The sequence below is a fragment of the Uloborus diversus genome, chromosome 6 (assembly GCF_026930045.1).
Source record: "Uloborus diversus isolate 005 chromosome 6, Udiv.v.3.1, whole genome shotgun sequence".
NCBI classification, from domain to species: domain Eukaryota; kingdom Metazoa; phylum Arthropoda; class Arachnida; order Araneae; family Uloboridae; genus Uloborus; species Uloborus diversus.
Genome location: NC_072736.1, coordinates 109254522 through 109269793, shown reverse-complemented (window position 1 = coordinate 109269793; position 15272 = coordinate 109254522). Strand labels below are relative to the sequence as shown.

At 37.0% G+C, this 15272-nt stretch overlaps 1 protein-coding gene across 1 annotated transcript in view; it reads left to right on the top strand.

The window, feature by feature from the left end:
• LOC129224079 (band 4.1-like protein 4) overlaps positions 1-15272 on the top strand; it is a 173097-nt gene that overhangs the window by 120355 nt on the left and 37470 nt on the right. Inside the window, exon 16 of the mRNA XM_054858480.1 lies at positions 9242-9352. Within this exon, the coding sequence (XP_054714455.1) occupies positions 9242-9352 (111 nt within the window). The remainder of the gene's footprint in view (positions 1-9241; positions 9353-15272) is intronic.

Genomic DNA, 15272 nt, shown 5'->3' with positions numbered 1-15272 from the left:
TATCACATTGGTAGATAAAAATACATTCGCATAGCAGAAAGAGGTATGCTAACATGATGGTATGGCTTCCGATCGAAAAATTGAAGACAAACGCTAGGGTATCAACATTATACCCCAGGTATTGCCAGAGAGAGGTAGTAAAAAGAAGCGGATGCGTGAAGGGGGTCAGGACCCTCGCATAGCAATTTACAAAGTTGATGTCAAAAGCGCAATTTTTGGAACATTTTGGTGGTGAGGTTAGGTGAGACGGGGTTGAGGTTCCTTCTCGAATATTTTTCCTAGCTGTAGTCAATTTCAAGCTATCTTTAGCGATATTAGGCATTAATGGATCGAACGCTCTTTCCAGAAATTCGCAAAAATAAAAGTTCAAAAAACGCAATTTTATGCTATTATTGATAGCATGAAGGTGATGGAGAAGGTCCAGGAGACTCCCTCTCAAAGTTTTTCGCGGTAGAACTCGGGAAAACACGATTATAGGCTATCTTTAGGGACGTTTGGAGAGGAATTCTTTGGTGATTTATTTTGAAAAATTTTCAAAATTTAAGTCTTTAAGAAGAAGTTTTACGCAATATCTGGTGAATTTACGTTACTAGGCGGCTCTACTCCGGAAATTTTTTGACATTAAAAACTGAAATTAAGGCTATAACTGATGACGTTTAGGAAATGAAGACGATTCAGAGGCCCTCTCTGGAAAAATGTTGTCAGTAAAGTCTGGAAGACGCAATTTTAGTCGATGTTTGGTTGTTTTGAAGGCTCTCTATGAAAATATTTTAACAACTAAGTCTTTAAAAAGCTGTCCTTGGTGGCTTTGTGTTTGTTAAATGGAAAAAGTTCACAGGCTGTCTATGGAAGTTTTTTGACCCTAAAGTTCGAAGAAAGCTCAACTGTAACGCCTTCTTCGTCAACGATAGGGGGATCTCCTAACGCCACAAAAGTGATGTCAAGTCTTTCTCTTTATTCCGGAATTATTCAAAATTGAGGTTCTAATGATCTGACTTAAGGTAGGTTTGGGAAAGATAGAGGAAAGAGGACCCCCTGCATCTTCTTGACTTTATCGGCCTCCTTCCCTCCCGAAATCTCTTTCAAGAAATCCTTTTTAGGTTCTATGTGAAGAAGAAAGGTTCAGGGATTCTCCCGAGGAGTTTTCTGAAACGAAATTTAAAGCTGTCTAAGCTGATACTAGGGGAGAGATGCTCGGAGGGACCCTCTGGAAATTTATGAAAGTTGAAGTTTTAGAAGCGGATGTTTGGATGTGTTAAAAGACGTCAAGAAAATAGAGAAGAATTTAGGTATTTTCTTAGGCCAAATTTTTTGAATTGAAGTTTCAAAGACACAATTTCTTCTATCTTTTATAGTAATATTAGGAAAAGTGTGAGTGTTCGGAGATCTTCTCCAGAACGTTTTCGAAATCGAAGTCTTTTAAAACGCATTTCAGGCTCTCTTGGACGAAACTTGAAGACGGGTTGGGAGGCTGTCTTCTGAAATTTTTTGATATTGAAGTTCTGAAAACACAATTTTAATTTATATTTTGATGGAATGGGTTGTCTCCAAAGGAAATGTTTCAAGCTTGAAAATGAATCTTTTTTAGTCACATTAAGGGAACGGAGAGTGTTGAGGACTTCTACAAAATTTCGATATTAAAGCTAGAAAAGCAACACTCAGGGCCGATCCTAGCAGGTGTGCAGGGTGTGCACCGCACAAGGGCGGCCAAAGCAAGGGGCGGCCGTGGGCCGCATCATATAGTTCTTATAATCAAACAAAACTCCTCAAGAATTTCTCACAAGATAACTTATAATAAGTCGAATAAATATGATGAATTTTAAATGTTGAATTATCAAAGTAAGTGTCGATTTCGCGACAACATGGCATAGTTTAAGAAATATAGAATGTTAGGGAGCATTTTGTTGGTTGATTGTTCATTAATATCTACCTTTACACACATGCTTCATTTGGTTGCAAAATTTGTGACAGAACCAGTAATCAGGTATGGATACAGGGGAAGAGAAATGAGGGAAATGCCCCCCCCCCCCTCCTGAAGCACGAAAGGGTGCCTTCTAAAAGGAGCACCGAGGGCGGCCACTAATGTTTATCCCCCAAACTTTTATAGACCTAAACAATGAAGACATATTTTATTTATAAAAAAAAGAAGCTATACAGATTAGATACTCTCGCAAGCATTTCAAACAAAAAACTATGTGTTCAACAATCGTGGATGCGTGAACAGAAAGCGGAAAATTGCGACTCCCCTGAGAGTCAAACATATTTTAATGGCGAACTAAAATTTTGTAATTTTCCCCCTTTACGGCATTTTTTTCTAATTAAGATCCCGAATGAACTGCCCGGTTTCTGATCAGGTAGGAGGACAAGGCTTTTGCACCGGGAAGTAAATTTAAATGTAGCTCTAAAACGAAGATCCAAAAGGATGCTATGACCTCCTTGACGAGGCTAAAGAAGGCTTAAAATTGAGTTTCTAGGACTTACATTTTGGAAAATTTCGCTGGTTGAACCACCGATCTTAAGGACCCAATTAAGTCTCTGATTCACCCCTTCCATCCTAACTTAATCAAACATAGTCTAAAAATTTTGGCTGTAAAATCTAAAATGTGTTTTCAGAGGACAGCTTTTCTTAATGTCATCAAAAATTGCTTAATGACATTTTTCGGATTTCTTTTTCAAAAGTTTTGCGATGGAGGAGCCCGAAATCCATTCCCATACATTACTACCAAAGACAGTCTCAATTAGCGTCTTTGGAGAGGTCTCTAATCCCACCCCCTCTCACTTAATGTATTGAAAAACAAACTAAAATTTTGATTTTCAAACATCAGTTTCAAGAACTTTCGGAGAAGGACCCCGGATCAGTAGCGTAACTATGTGGTCTAGCGCCCCTGGCGAACTAAAGAAATTGCCCCCCCCCCCCCCGAGTGTTGCCCACGTGGGAAGTAATAGTAACTTTCAAAAAAAATTTTTTAGAACATTTTGATTATAGTTGATTCGACAAATAGGAGGAAGCATTGTAATTTTTTTTTCTTATTTTCTTTTTTTAGAATTGTTTTCAATGATGCCCAATGTTTCTTCTCAGTAGATGTTATGTATGTCATATGTGACTCTAGCTCTTTTTCTTGCGAGTTTTTTTTTTTTTTTTTTTCATTTTTTTAAAGCATTTTTCATATTCCATATGATAAAAAAAAACTTTTTTTTTTTTAAAATCAGTTGAAATTCCACCCCCTTGGCTGTTGCGCCCCTGGCCGAAGCCACTCCTGCCAACCCCTAGTTACGCTACTGCCCCGGATCCCCTATTCTCCAACCCAATCACTATACATCTCAAAATTTCGGTTTTAGACCGTTTCGTGGAGCCACAGAACCCTTCCTGCCTGAACTAGCCTGAAATTGACTTCTGTTTCAAAAAACAGTTCGTGAGGGCACACTGAACCCCCGCCCGTTCTTAGTCTTATCGTTCTCAAACAATGCTTAAAATACGATTTTGGGACTCTAATTTCTAAGAAATTCCGGATTAGAACTGCCTGGCTTTTGTAACTTTTCACTGCGCTAGGGCATACCCATCAATCGTCGAGGTGAGGTGGACAAAATTCAATAGTTGTATTTTTTAGATATTAATATCGGAAAATATCCAAAAGATCCGCCGAAGCTTCCCAGTTTCGTTAACGTCACCAAAGATAGTATATATAATTGCGCTTTTAGAAACATCCGTTTATGAGCCCCAAAACCCTTCCTTCCCAAAATAGCCCATAACAGATTTTAGTTCCGAAAAATATTTCGGTTCAGAACATTTTGAACCCCTATCGTTTTCAAATATAACCAAAAATGGGTTTTTGAAACTACAGTGCCGATAAACTCTGGGAGGAAGGCCGCGAAAATCGAAAAATTTTTCAACCATATTTTTAAAATAATTTAAGCGGATTTCTAGGAATAAAATATTCCTCACTCATCTAAAAAAATTAAAAAAAAAAAAAAATAGCAGCAACTTTTAAACAAAGCAGCTAATACACTTTTTTCCATTAAAAAATCTTTAACAGCTTTCAAAACAAAAAAATAATAATTAAAATTAAAAGCTTATTAAAATAAATACATCATATCAAAAAAAAAAAATTGTTTCTTTTTCCCCTGTTGCCAAAAACAATTTTTTAAATGAATTAATGCACTCACCAAAATAAATAAAAACAATAAAATGTCAACTTAAAGAAATAATTTTCATTGTCAAAAAAAAAAAAAAAAATCGTCTGCGCATATCTTTATGTAGAAACATAAATGACTTCGAGTTTATTCGCCGAAAACTGAATACCTAAATTAAAACTTTGGCGTAAAAATAAAAACAAGTAAGATCAACAATAATTATTTCACAGTCAAAACCATAACTGCGGAGTCGGAGTCAATCTCATTTTGGGGTAAAGGAGTCGGAGTCGAATATCTAAGAATCGAAGTCAGTCATTTGTCCTCCGTGTATAAATTCTTGCCAAAGCTACGAAGTCAGAGTCGAAGTCGGGGAGTCGGAGTCCGATTAATTGACGGGCACAGGAGTCGGAGTCAAGTACCCCTAAATTCTCGGAGTCGATGTCTGGAGTTTGGCGTCAAGAGCTATTTCCAACAAAATTTGTTTGAAGTAAATCCGCCTTCAAGTACGGAATCTACATTGACTTTCAGTTTCCCCGTAGGCGCTAATGTTAAGGGATTTGAACTGTTCAAAATTGAACGGAAAATTGTTCAAATCAAAAAGATGTTTTATATACAAGTTTTTCATCAAAAGCTTTTTCCTACAAAGTTTGTTTGAAGCAAATTCGCCTCACAGTTCGGAATTGCCTTGAATTTCCCCGTAGGCGCTAATGTTAAGTTTTTTTGAACTGTTCAAAATTGAACAAAAAATAGATCAAATCAAAAAGTGAAATATGGGAATGAGGTGTCCTCGCTGAGATCTTTCGAACAAAAAAAAGTTTGTTCGAATCGGACTATTCATTCAAAAGTTATTGAGGGGGGACACACAGACCGACGCGACGGACCGACAGACATTTTTTCCCCATCTCAATACCCTACTTTCTAATTTTTAATTTTTCAATATTTATTTAATTATTTTATTTATTTTTGACTTTTTTTTTGTTTTTTGCTATATTTTTAAGATGCATTAAGCCTTCTTTCATGCTTTTTTTTCTTCTTTTTCTGACTTTTACTGGGAAAGTTGGCTAAAAATTGTACCTAAGGAGTTTCTTACTATAAAAATTTTCTTCCTTCTTATAAGTTCATCATTCTTTCATTCTACTGGTTTTTTTTTTTTTTTTTAATTAGAACTTGGTATAGAAATTTGAAGAAAGTTTTATATGGACGTTAAAGATTAGCCAAAATATGCAAATTACTTTTGAGGGGCGGCACATTAGGTCTTTGCACGCGGGTTGCCGACACCCTAGGATGGGCCCTGGCAACACTAAGCTTTTTTTATAGTATTGTTAGAGGAAGGAGATTTAGGAGCTTTTCTCCATTCTAAAAACATACTTTAAAGCTCACTTAGGCGACGATAAAAATAGATTGGAGAAATTTCACACCAGAAATAGTTTGAAATTGAAACGCCAAAATAAATTTCATTTTATGTTTGTCCAAAAGAGGGCTGAAGATTATGTAAATTGGAAAACAAAGCTAGAAACTTTTCTCCTGAAATATTCGAAAATAATGTACTGAAAATGCAATTTTAAGTAATCTTTGATGACATTAGGAGGAAGCGGGGGCTCACCCAACGAAATTTTCCGAAATTAGAGACCTTAAAACGTTTTAAGCTCTCTGTGTAAAAGTACTGCAATATTTAAAATCTCCAAAAATTCGGTTTTATTCAGTGCAAGTTCTGACCTCCTCGGGGGGGGGGGGAGTCTATAGCTCCGTTAGCCTGAGAACGAAGTAGAATATATGACTGTGTTAATTTGAATCTAATAACTTCAGATTAAAAAACCTTGAGAGAATCAGGACGAAGCTATTTCCACCAAGCATTTCCATGCTATTGCAAATCACATTGTAATCTTTTGTAAGTTTTGACCGAATAGGAGAAGGAGCTACAGTTCCTTTAGCCCCCCCCCCCCCCTCCAACCCACCATTAATACGCCGAAGTGTATATATTTATTTAAATGTAATGCACCTTTAAATTCGCAAAAGTGTTGAAATATTTTAAATCTTTGAAATTTTTGTTTTGTTTACAGTTATTTCTGACCTCATGGCGGGAAGGGGCGGGGGCTATAGCGCCCTTAACCTGGAACGAAGTTGAATATATATATGGCTGCTTTAAGTTGAAAGTAATAATTTTTAGAAAAAAAAAAAAAAAACGATTGCGCAGAACGAAACTATTTCCTCCAAACCTTTCCGTTCCATTGCAGATCACAATTTAATATATTTTAAATTTTGACCAAATGGGAGAATAGGAGGGTCTACAGTCTCCTAGTCCCCTCCCCCTTCTATTAATATGCCACTTTATATAGTAGTCACATTTAAATATAATGTTATTTAAATTCACAAATGTATTGCATTATTGAAAGCGTTTGAAATTTCGATTTTTTCTAGTGTAATTTCGGATCTCAAAAGGGGGGCTATAGCCCCCTTAGCCCCCCCTGGATCCGCCACTGTATATGAGTATATCGCACAACTTCAAAAAGTTATCCGCACAAGATTGAAGTATACCTCATGTTGAATATCAACTACATTTGCTTGCTCCAACTTTGTTTTACACCGTAATTATTTAATATTATTGAAAGGCTGTGTAGTGCTTCATGTCACCTTATCTCATTAAACTACGTTTTCCTGTGGTAATTCTTCCCTCTGAACAATGGATTATACAGATTTTTTCTGTACCAGTGTGACATACTTATGAGTGTAGAGGCACAAAAACTGATTGGCGTCACATGTCATTACTGGGCCTGAAATGTCTTCTACACTCGAGACGGTTAAAAGAAAATAATAACAGTTTGACATGACAGCAACACGTTAGTGTAACAGAAATAGTTTTAATGACAAGTTTTTTTATTTGCCTTTCAAAAGGCATTCAAAATTCCCACCAGAAACAGTCATACAGGCTTTACTGCTGCTCCGCATCGAATTCCCAACGTTCTGGAAGATGACTCGGCAGCTACAGAGTTAGGAGCGACAAAGGTGGTTAATTGAATCAATAGGGTTCGGCACCTTACAAGAAGAAAACCAGGCATAAGAAAGGTCCGGTGATTTTTGCAGGCCAATGAACTGTACCACCACAACATAGCCAATGCTGTCCAAATGTGACATTTAGGTGTTGGCGGACGTAATTGATGCAATGCGAGGAAGTTCCATCATGCTGGAGCTGCATTGAGCGGCACAATGACTGAGAAACATGTGCTTCTTCAAGAAGTTTGGACAAGACTTACTGAAGATAGATCGAGTACGCCCTACCATCCAAACAAGGGAGCAGAGGGTACAGTCTAATGAAATGATATCTAACAGTACTAGCCCAAACACTAACAAAGAAACGGCATTGAAGTACACGTAGTTGCATACCATGGGGGATCTGGGGGGTTCTTTAAAAACCACAAATGGGATTATGTTGATCGAAAACTTACTTTTGTGACACTTGTTTAATCCGTTAACAATACAGACGAAGCTAATGCCGTACTTTGCTAAAAGTACCACGCAGCAAAAATCGTTCGGAATTGATAATCAACATGCTTCAATGATTGGACACGTTGCAGACGGTATGGAAGAATTTATTACGCTGACAATATTATCCATACGGTTTAGTGTGGGAAAACCTGATCGTTGTCCTATCGCTAGAGCACTCGTACTTGGATTGCCTTCTGCAAGATGTATATTATTCTCTGCACTATATGGCGCCCTGATCGTAACTTCTTGACTCTTGATAGCTCTGGATAAACGACAAGTGTGTCGCGTAACCTTATGTGCACGTACGAACGAAAATTGTATGATGAGGAACACGCCTGTGCTGTGCTGGAAACATTCTTTACAAGCGCAAAGCGGCACGCCTTGTCACAGTCCGTAACTCCAACGTTTGAATACTCGATGCGCTGTTCAATGTCCTCTACTCTATAGGGTAGGCAATTCGGACCATGCAAATCAAATCTGCATAATTCAGATTCCTCTTTGTACTTCCAATACCATCTGTAAGTTAGTCGCACTGGTGCTGAACCACACTGTATATGTACGTGCTTTATTTCGAATTTCCAACGTTATGTTCAAACACAATGTGATTTTTTTTATTTAAACCGGATTTTTTTTATTTAAATCAGATATTTTTGTTTTTGTTTTTTAAATCTTCAAAAATGTGTAAATATTAATTACTTTATACTTATAAACGTGATATATTTCATACAATAGATGAATCCATTCAGCTGACTTTTGAAATTAAGATAAGTTCTCTAACAATTGAATTTTTTTTTAAATTTATAAATGCGTTATAATGCTTAGATAAGATGTGATTTTTGTTTTATGCTTTGCTTAAAGATAAGGTTTCCATCATGATGTACGTTTTTATTGTAAAATAATGTGTTGAACAATTACTTTTCTCAACTTTATTAGTCATGGTGTATAAGAAAAAACTGCAAACTTTTATTTTGTTCTGAACTGCAATTTTAGAGCAAAAGCAATACTGTAAGAGTGAAAATCTGTTACACACAGAGAAAGAGGGATCCATGTAGTTTTGCCTGTTGAAGTTAAGATAGTATAATGCAGTGTAGTTAAATTTAGAGCAATACATTCTAAAAATGCAGAATTGATTAATAAAAATAAAATGAACTGATTTTAATTAATGATGCTATTAAAAAAATTACTTGATTCAATATTCAAATTAATCGATTTAAATCAATGATTTTTTTTAAAAATCACTCTATTTAAATCTTGATTTTAATCAAGATTTAAATCGAGCTGATTTAAATCAACGTTCAAATCTACTCTCCAAGTACATGTTCAAGTGCTCATATTCTACATTCTCAGAAAAGTATTCTCAAATTCACAAAACTTACGTCACATTTTTCGAAATGACTTCGTGAAGAGAATGCTCCATATAACTTATCGTCAAATTGACGAAAATTACTCGAGATTTGAGCATGAGTTCCTGACCAAACGAAAAAATGATTGCATAAATGACGAAGTTTCTCGTATGACTGAAAGATCTTCAAAAGTGAGCAATTCATTTCTGAGAATGTGTGGTCATGGACAGTTTTCAAAAAATGTAAATGAATACATTTTATCACCAAGTCATTACACTTTTCAGGCATCATCGAAGCAAGAGAGGTTCAGACAACGAAAGTGACATTTCGAAGTCTTCAAGAGGCTCCCGGGGTTCGCGGTCTTCCAGAAATGGAAGTTCTCACAGAAAAGCCAGGTGAGATACCATTAAAATTATGAGAGAATTTCTAATTGACTGTTTTGAAGTTCGGGAAAACAACTCTTCTTCATTTTAATTATTTATCTTCCATTTTGGATTATTTTGCTTCAGATTTTACGACTAACTAAAATCCTGAAAAAATTATCCATGTCGCGCTTTTTCACAAGTTTACGCGCATGCTACATAAAATCTAACGAACTGAAATTCACAAAAATTCTTGAATATATTAACGGTCCAACGTACTTTAAGCACCTAAAATTTCAGTCTTCCAGCGTGATAAAATTTTCTATAAACTCAGTCTAAAGTTGGTAATTTGGCACAAAAAGCTGAACCGCCATTTTGGATCATATTTTTGGAAATCCTAGATCTTCAGGATTTGGACCTAGGAAGTTGAAAATTTGCACAGGTTAGTTTCAAAGGCGTCTCTACACCTCGATAAAATTTCATCCAAATCAGAGATAGTCGAGTGGGGACGATTTGAAAAATTACGTCAGTTGATGTGGAATAATTCAAAAGTCAACCGCTTTCTGAACTCATGATGGTTTTCTTCTGTTTAAGAAAAATATTGAATTCAAACCGTTCAACTACTTTTAGTTTTTAATGATGAGGCAATTCTTCACCATATCGGACTCTGGCAAGGAACGTGATGAAACTCCAAAAAAAAAAAAAAAAAGCATTGGAAAGAATGAAGGTTTTACGCAATAGTAGTTTCAAGCGATTTCCTCTCAAATATCACAATACGCGCCAAAAATTATAAAGTGATGTTTACTGGTTAGTTTTGCTACCTACATTAATAATTCATACTTAAAGGTTCGAAAGTTATTTTTCTAAATTATGAAACTTTAATGATGTGTCACTGTATTGTATGGATTATATCGTATTTCGCACCAGTTATTAGCTAACTTGGTGCGAGTTTAGTTCCAAGAAAGAGCATTAAATTTAGATTTTAAATCAATAGCTAGTACGTTTTTCCCCCAATTTTGACTTGCGTCACTTTCCCTGTCGGGGGTGCGATATGTCTAAGTAATGGGGCAACATTTTTTTTATATACTTTACTTTCCATAATGGCAATGAAGGAATTTAACTGCCATTTTGCTAAGGATCATAGTCAATGTTGTGTAAATGATAGAGATAGTAGATAGTTTACCTAAATAGTTAACAGTATTAGTTGTACATGTAAATTGCGGGGACCGGTAAGTAATGTCTTATTTTTTCAAAGCAAATAATTTTGTTTCAAGATTTATTTTTACTCAGTGATAAATAGCCTCATTATTCACAACTTTTAACCATCTAATAAAAAAGTTAATTTTTGATTTCGGATCGATAAAAAGCAGGACGTTTAGGGCCAAAATGTCTGGGAATGACATTTTTGATGTCAACCATTTTTTATTTAATTTAATTCATTTTTTCACATAGCAATCGGATTAAAGAAAAATCAGATGGTGGAATATCGGGTGAGTATGGTGCTGGAACATGTTTAGAAGGGTGGGGGGGGGGAGCTGATAGAGCTGCAGTCCCTCCCTAAATTTTCAAATGAACTTATAAAAACATGTGTTACATTTTTTTTTAATGTACAACTAAGTATAAAGGGTTTTTTTATCAAAATTAAGAGAAAGACTAAAGGATATTTATGTCAACTTTACACTTGGGCATTATTTCGTTTCTAGTCAGAATAGTTGTCTAGGGAATTGGAATGCTGCATACCCCTTGCCAGGTTTTCGGAAAAGGAGCCAGCAACTTCGTTTTTTTGTAAAATTTAAAATGTAAAACTTCGCAGTGTAGAAAGTTAGAAAGGAAAATGATGAACAAAGGAATAAAAAGTGACTTTTTTTTTTTGTAAAAATTACATAAATAAATAGATAAATAATGCAATCTTAAAATAGTACTTAAGATAAACCGAAAATCTGTATTATTAAGGTTATCAAACTAAAGGCAGTTACAAATGTTTCAAATTTTTTAAGCAATAACAAAAAAATAAGCGCAATATAGAAAACCATGGCGTGTCCCAGTTTTAAGAAAATAAATATATAAATAAACATGAGTACTTTATGAGTACATGATAACTTCGTATAGCGAACAAAATATTTTTTTTTGTGTGTGTGTGTGTGTGTGTGTGTGTGTTTTTTCTTTTTTTTTTTATCGAAATATTGTCACAAAAATCACGGCTAAAAAGGAGAAAAATATATGTGCCGCCGAGAATATTTCTAAGACAAAAAAGTTTAAATAGAAAGAGAGAGATTAAAAATATTGTAATGAAAAGCCGTAACAGTCGTTCTAAATGTTTACAGGTAAAAAACAAAAGTCAGGAGGAATGATATTTGAAACAAAGTGAAATCAAGTACAAAATCCAACATCAGTCCAAATATTGAAAGCTTTTTATTGGGCAGTAGATTTTGCGTTTCAGACAGATGAAAATAATAGGGTGGAAGTTAAAAATTTTACCATGGAAAACCAAAACAGTTTTTGGAAAAGGATAACTGGGTGAGAACTTTCCGTAAAATTTCTAGTTAAAATAAAAGAAGATAGGAAGGTAATTAATAAAAGGGGAGGAAGAGGATCCCCGAACGAGATTCCATCCTTTTTAAGTAACGAGAGATGGCTTATAAATACATTTTTAGAACCTCATTTCTTTTTTTTTAATCCGGAGAGGGCCCACAAACATCTTCATAACATCATCAAAGATCGTCTAGAATTGCGTTTTTTCGGAAATTCAATTTCGAAACATTTCTGGATAGAGTCTCGATCCCACACCATTCCTTAACGTAGTTAAATATGACGTACTTTAGGACCAATTTAGAAAAACTGTCGAAGGAGAAACCCGATCCCTCCCCTACATCGTCGTAGATAGTCTAACATTGTGCTTTTGAAACTTTGAATTCGAAATAATGCCAGGGGTGATGCCTCCGACACATCATTCTCCAAACTTCTAAAGGTCGCAAAACCAACAAAAGCATTTTTAAGACTTCAATTTCGGAAAATTTCTGGGTGGCAAGGAGGCGAAACTCCCCTCCGCCTAACATCAAAGGTTGTCTCAGATTATGCGCTTGGATCTTCAATTTCAAAACAGTGCCGGGGGGGGGGGGGATTTTTAAACTCCCATCCTTTCTTTTAATGTAACTTAAGATATGGCCGTGATTGCATTTTTCCTACTTTAATTTTGAAAAAATTCTTAAGAGGGATCTTCGAACCTCTCCTGTTCCGAACATCGCCAAAGCTTGTCTGTAATTGTATTGTAACGGATTCGGTGCGGCTTCCAACTTTCTCGAAAGGATGACACAGTTCTTGATTAAAAATACAGGAAATTTATTTACACTATGTACAGGAAAGAGCGTCAACAACTGCTAAATTAATCATCAGCAATTAAACCAGTATCACTCAACACCGTAAACTCAACGTTTACACACGTATTTACTTCCAAATACGAAAACAACACAGCGAAATGCCTCGCAATAAACAGAGCTAATACACTCTCAGTACAAATTCTCAATCGAAACTAAACTGTTTATCACGTGGGACGCCTTTATAAACATCGAAAGAAATCTCTCAAATATTCCACAACATTCTTTCGGCTTCCCGAAATGCGTAGACCGTTATCAAATTTTATCAATGAAAAGAAAAGGAAATAGGGGATCGTATACTTTAGCGGAATGAAAAGGGGTTGTATATTCATTACGGGAAACTATTTACAGGTTACGTTACTACAATAATTTCTATTTACAGGATTTGTAACATTGCCCCCTTCCTAAGGACTGCACGTCCCGGGCAGTACAATCCCCAGAAAGGGTGCCAAACTTCTATCACAAGTTCACAAATACACACATTAAATAATAACCAATAATGCATAGGAAACACAATAATAACAAGAAATATTACTAAACATTAAAAGCAAAAATTATCTACAACTTTTATGTTATCAACCATGGTTGTTTACGTAATACTCATGAACTATGGCCATAGTATGGGGCTAACCGATCATAATGTACAACCCTAGGTTTTGCATAAGGTGATTTTTGGATCCTCACTACGACGTCATTCAGTCGGTTAAGGACTTTGTAGGGTCCATCCCAATGCGACTGCAATTTGGGTGAAAGACCTTTCCGTCGGATGGGATTCCATAACCAAACCTTGTCGCCTTCGTTGAATTCATGTCCAGTAGACCTTGTGTCGTATCGGGTCTTCATCTTCTCCGCCGCGATGTTGATTCGCTCTCGTGCGAAGTTATGAACGTCTTCCAACCGGGCCTGGAGATCCTGGATGTATTCCTCAGGCGATGCAGGCGCATCCGGAGGACGACCGAAGACGAGATCACAAGGTAGCCGAAGCTCTCGTCCGAAGAGCATCTGAGATGGGGCATATCCGGTAGTCTCATGGACAGCACTGCGGTAGGCCAGCAGGAACAAAGGTAGCTTCTTGTCCCAATCCTGTTGATTTCTGGATACCATAAGCGAGAGATTATTCAGGATTGTGCGGTTAAATCTCTCCACCATACCGTCCGATTGTGGGTGTAGTGGTGTTGTCCTAGTTTTCTCAATTCCGAAAATTTGACATAGGCCCTTAAACACAGCAGAGATGAAATTCCTCCCTTGATCGGAATGAATTTGCAAAGGTGTTCCATATCTCGAGATCCAATGTTGGACTAGAGTCTCTGCTACGGTGGTAGCCTCTTGATCTGGAATGGGATATGCTTCCGGCCATTTGGTGAAGTAGTCGATGGAAACAAGAATGTATATGTTCCCATCAGCAGTTCTTGGTAGAGGATCCAGGATGTCGATCCCAATTCGTTCGAAAGGAGCTCCAACGTTGTACAGATGTAGCTTCCCTCTGCTTCTTTTCTTCGGTCCTTTACGAGCAGAACAGGCGTCACAAGAATGGCACCACTTCTCCACGTCATCCTTCGCCTTACTCCAGAAGAAGCGCTCCCGAACTTTATTGAGGGTTTTCAAGACACCAAAATGTCCTCCAGTCGCACTACTATGTATTTCTTTCAGAACATCTGAAATCCTTGATCGGGGAAGTAGTAACTGCCACCTAGATGTTTTGCCGTCGTCAGATTCCCATTTTCGGTGTAGCACGCCGTTCCGTAAATGGAGCGAGTTCCATAAAGCCCAGTATCTTTTTGTTGCAGGACTGAAGATGGAAACGTCCTGCCAGCAGCTAGGTCGCCGACTGTCACTTTCCATGAACTCCAAAATTGGTTTTATGTCGGGGTCTTCAAGTTGATCTTTTCGAACTTGGTCGTCACTCCATGGATCAGGTTCTGATGATATTGGAGTCACTGTCACCTGATAGGCGGTAGGGCTAGTCGTTCCATACTGTTTCTCGATTCGGGAACAATAGTGGCAGTTCTCAGGACAGGGTCTCCTTGATAAAGCGTCAGCATTACAGTGAGATAACCCTTTTCGATGCTTGATCTCCATGTCATATTCCTGGAGCCGCTGTATCCATCTGGCTATCTGACCTTCCGGATTTTTGAAGTTCAAAAGCCAAGTTAATGAGGCATGATCTGTCCGAAGCAGAAATTTTCGGCCGTAGAGGTAATGATGGAAGTGTTCTATAGCTTTCACTATGGCCAGTAACTCCTTTCTGGTGACGCAGTAATTTCGCTCCGACTTTGATAAGCATTTGCTCCAGTAAGCGATGACATATTCATTTCCGTCAATTTCTTGGGATAAAACAGCTCCGATGCCCTCGTGGCTCGCATCAGTGTCTAGGATGAAGAATTTTTCAGGCTGAGGATAGGCGAGGATAGGCGTTGATGTTAAAGCCTCCTTCAGTCGTAGAAATGCATCTTCGCATTCTTTGGACCATTCAAACTTTTGCTTGCTCTCCGTCAGCTTATGCAAAGGTCGTGCAATGTTGGAAAAACCCTTCACAAACTTCCTGTAGTACGTGCAGAGCCCCAGGAAACTTCGCAGCT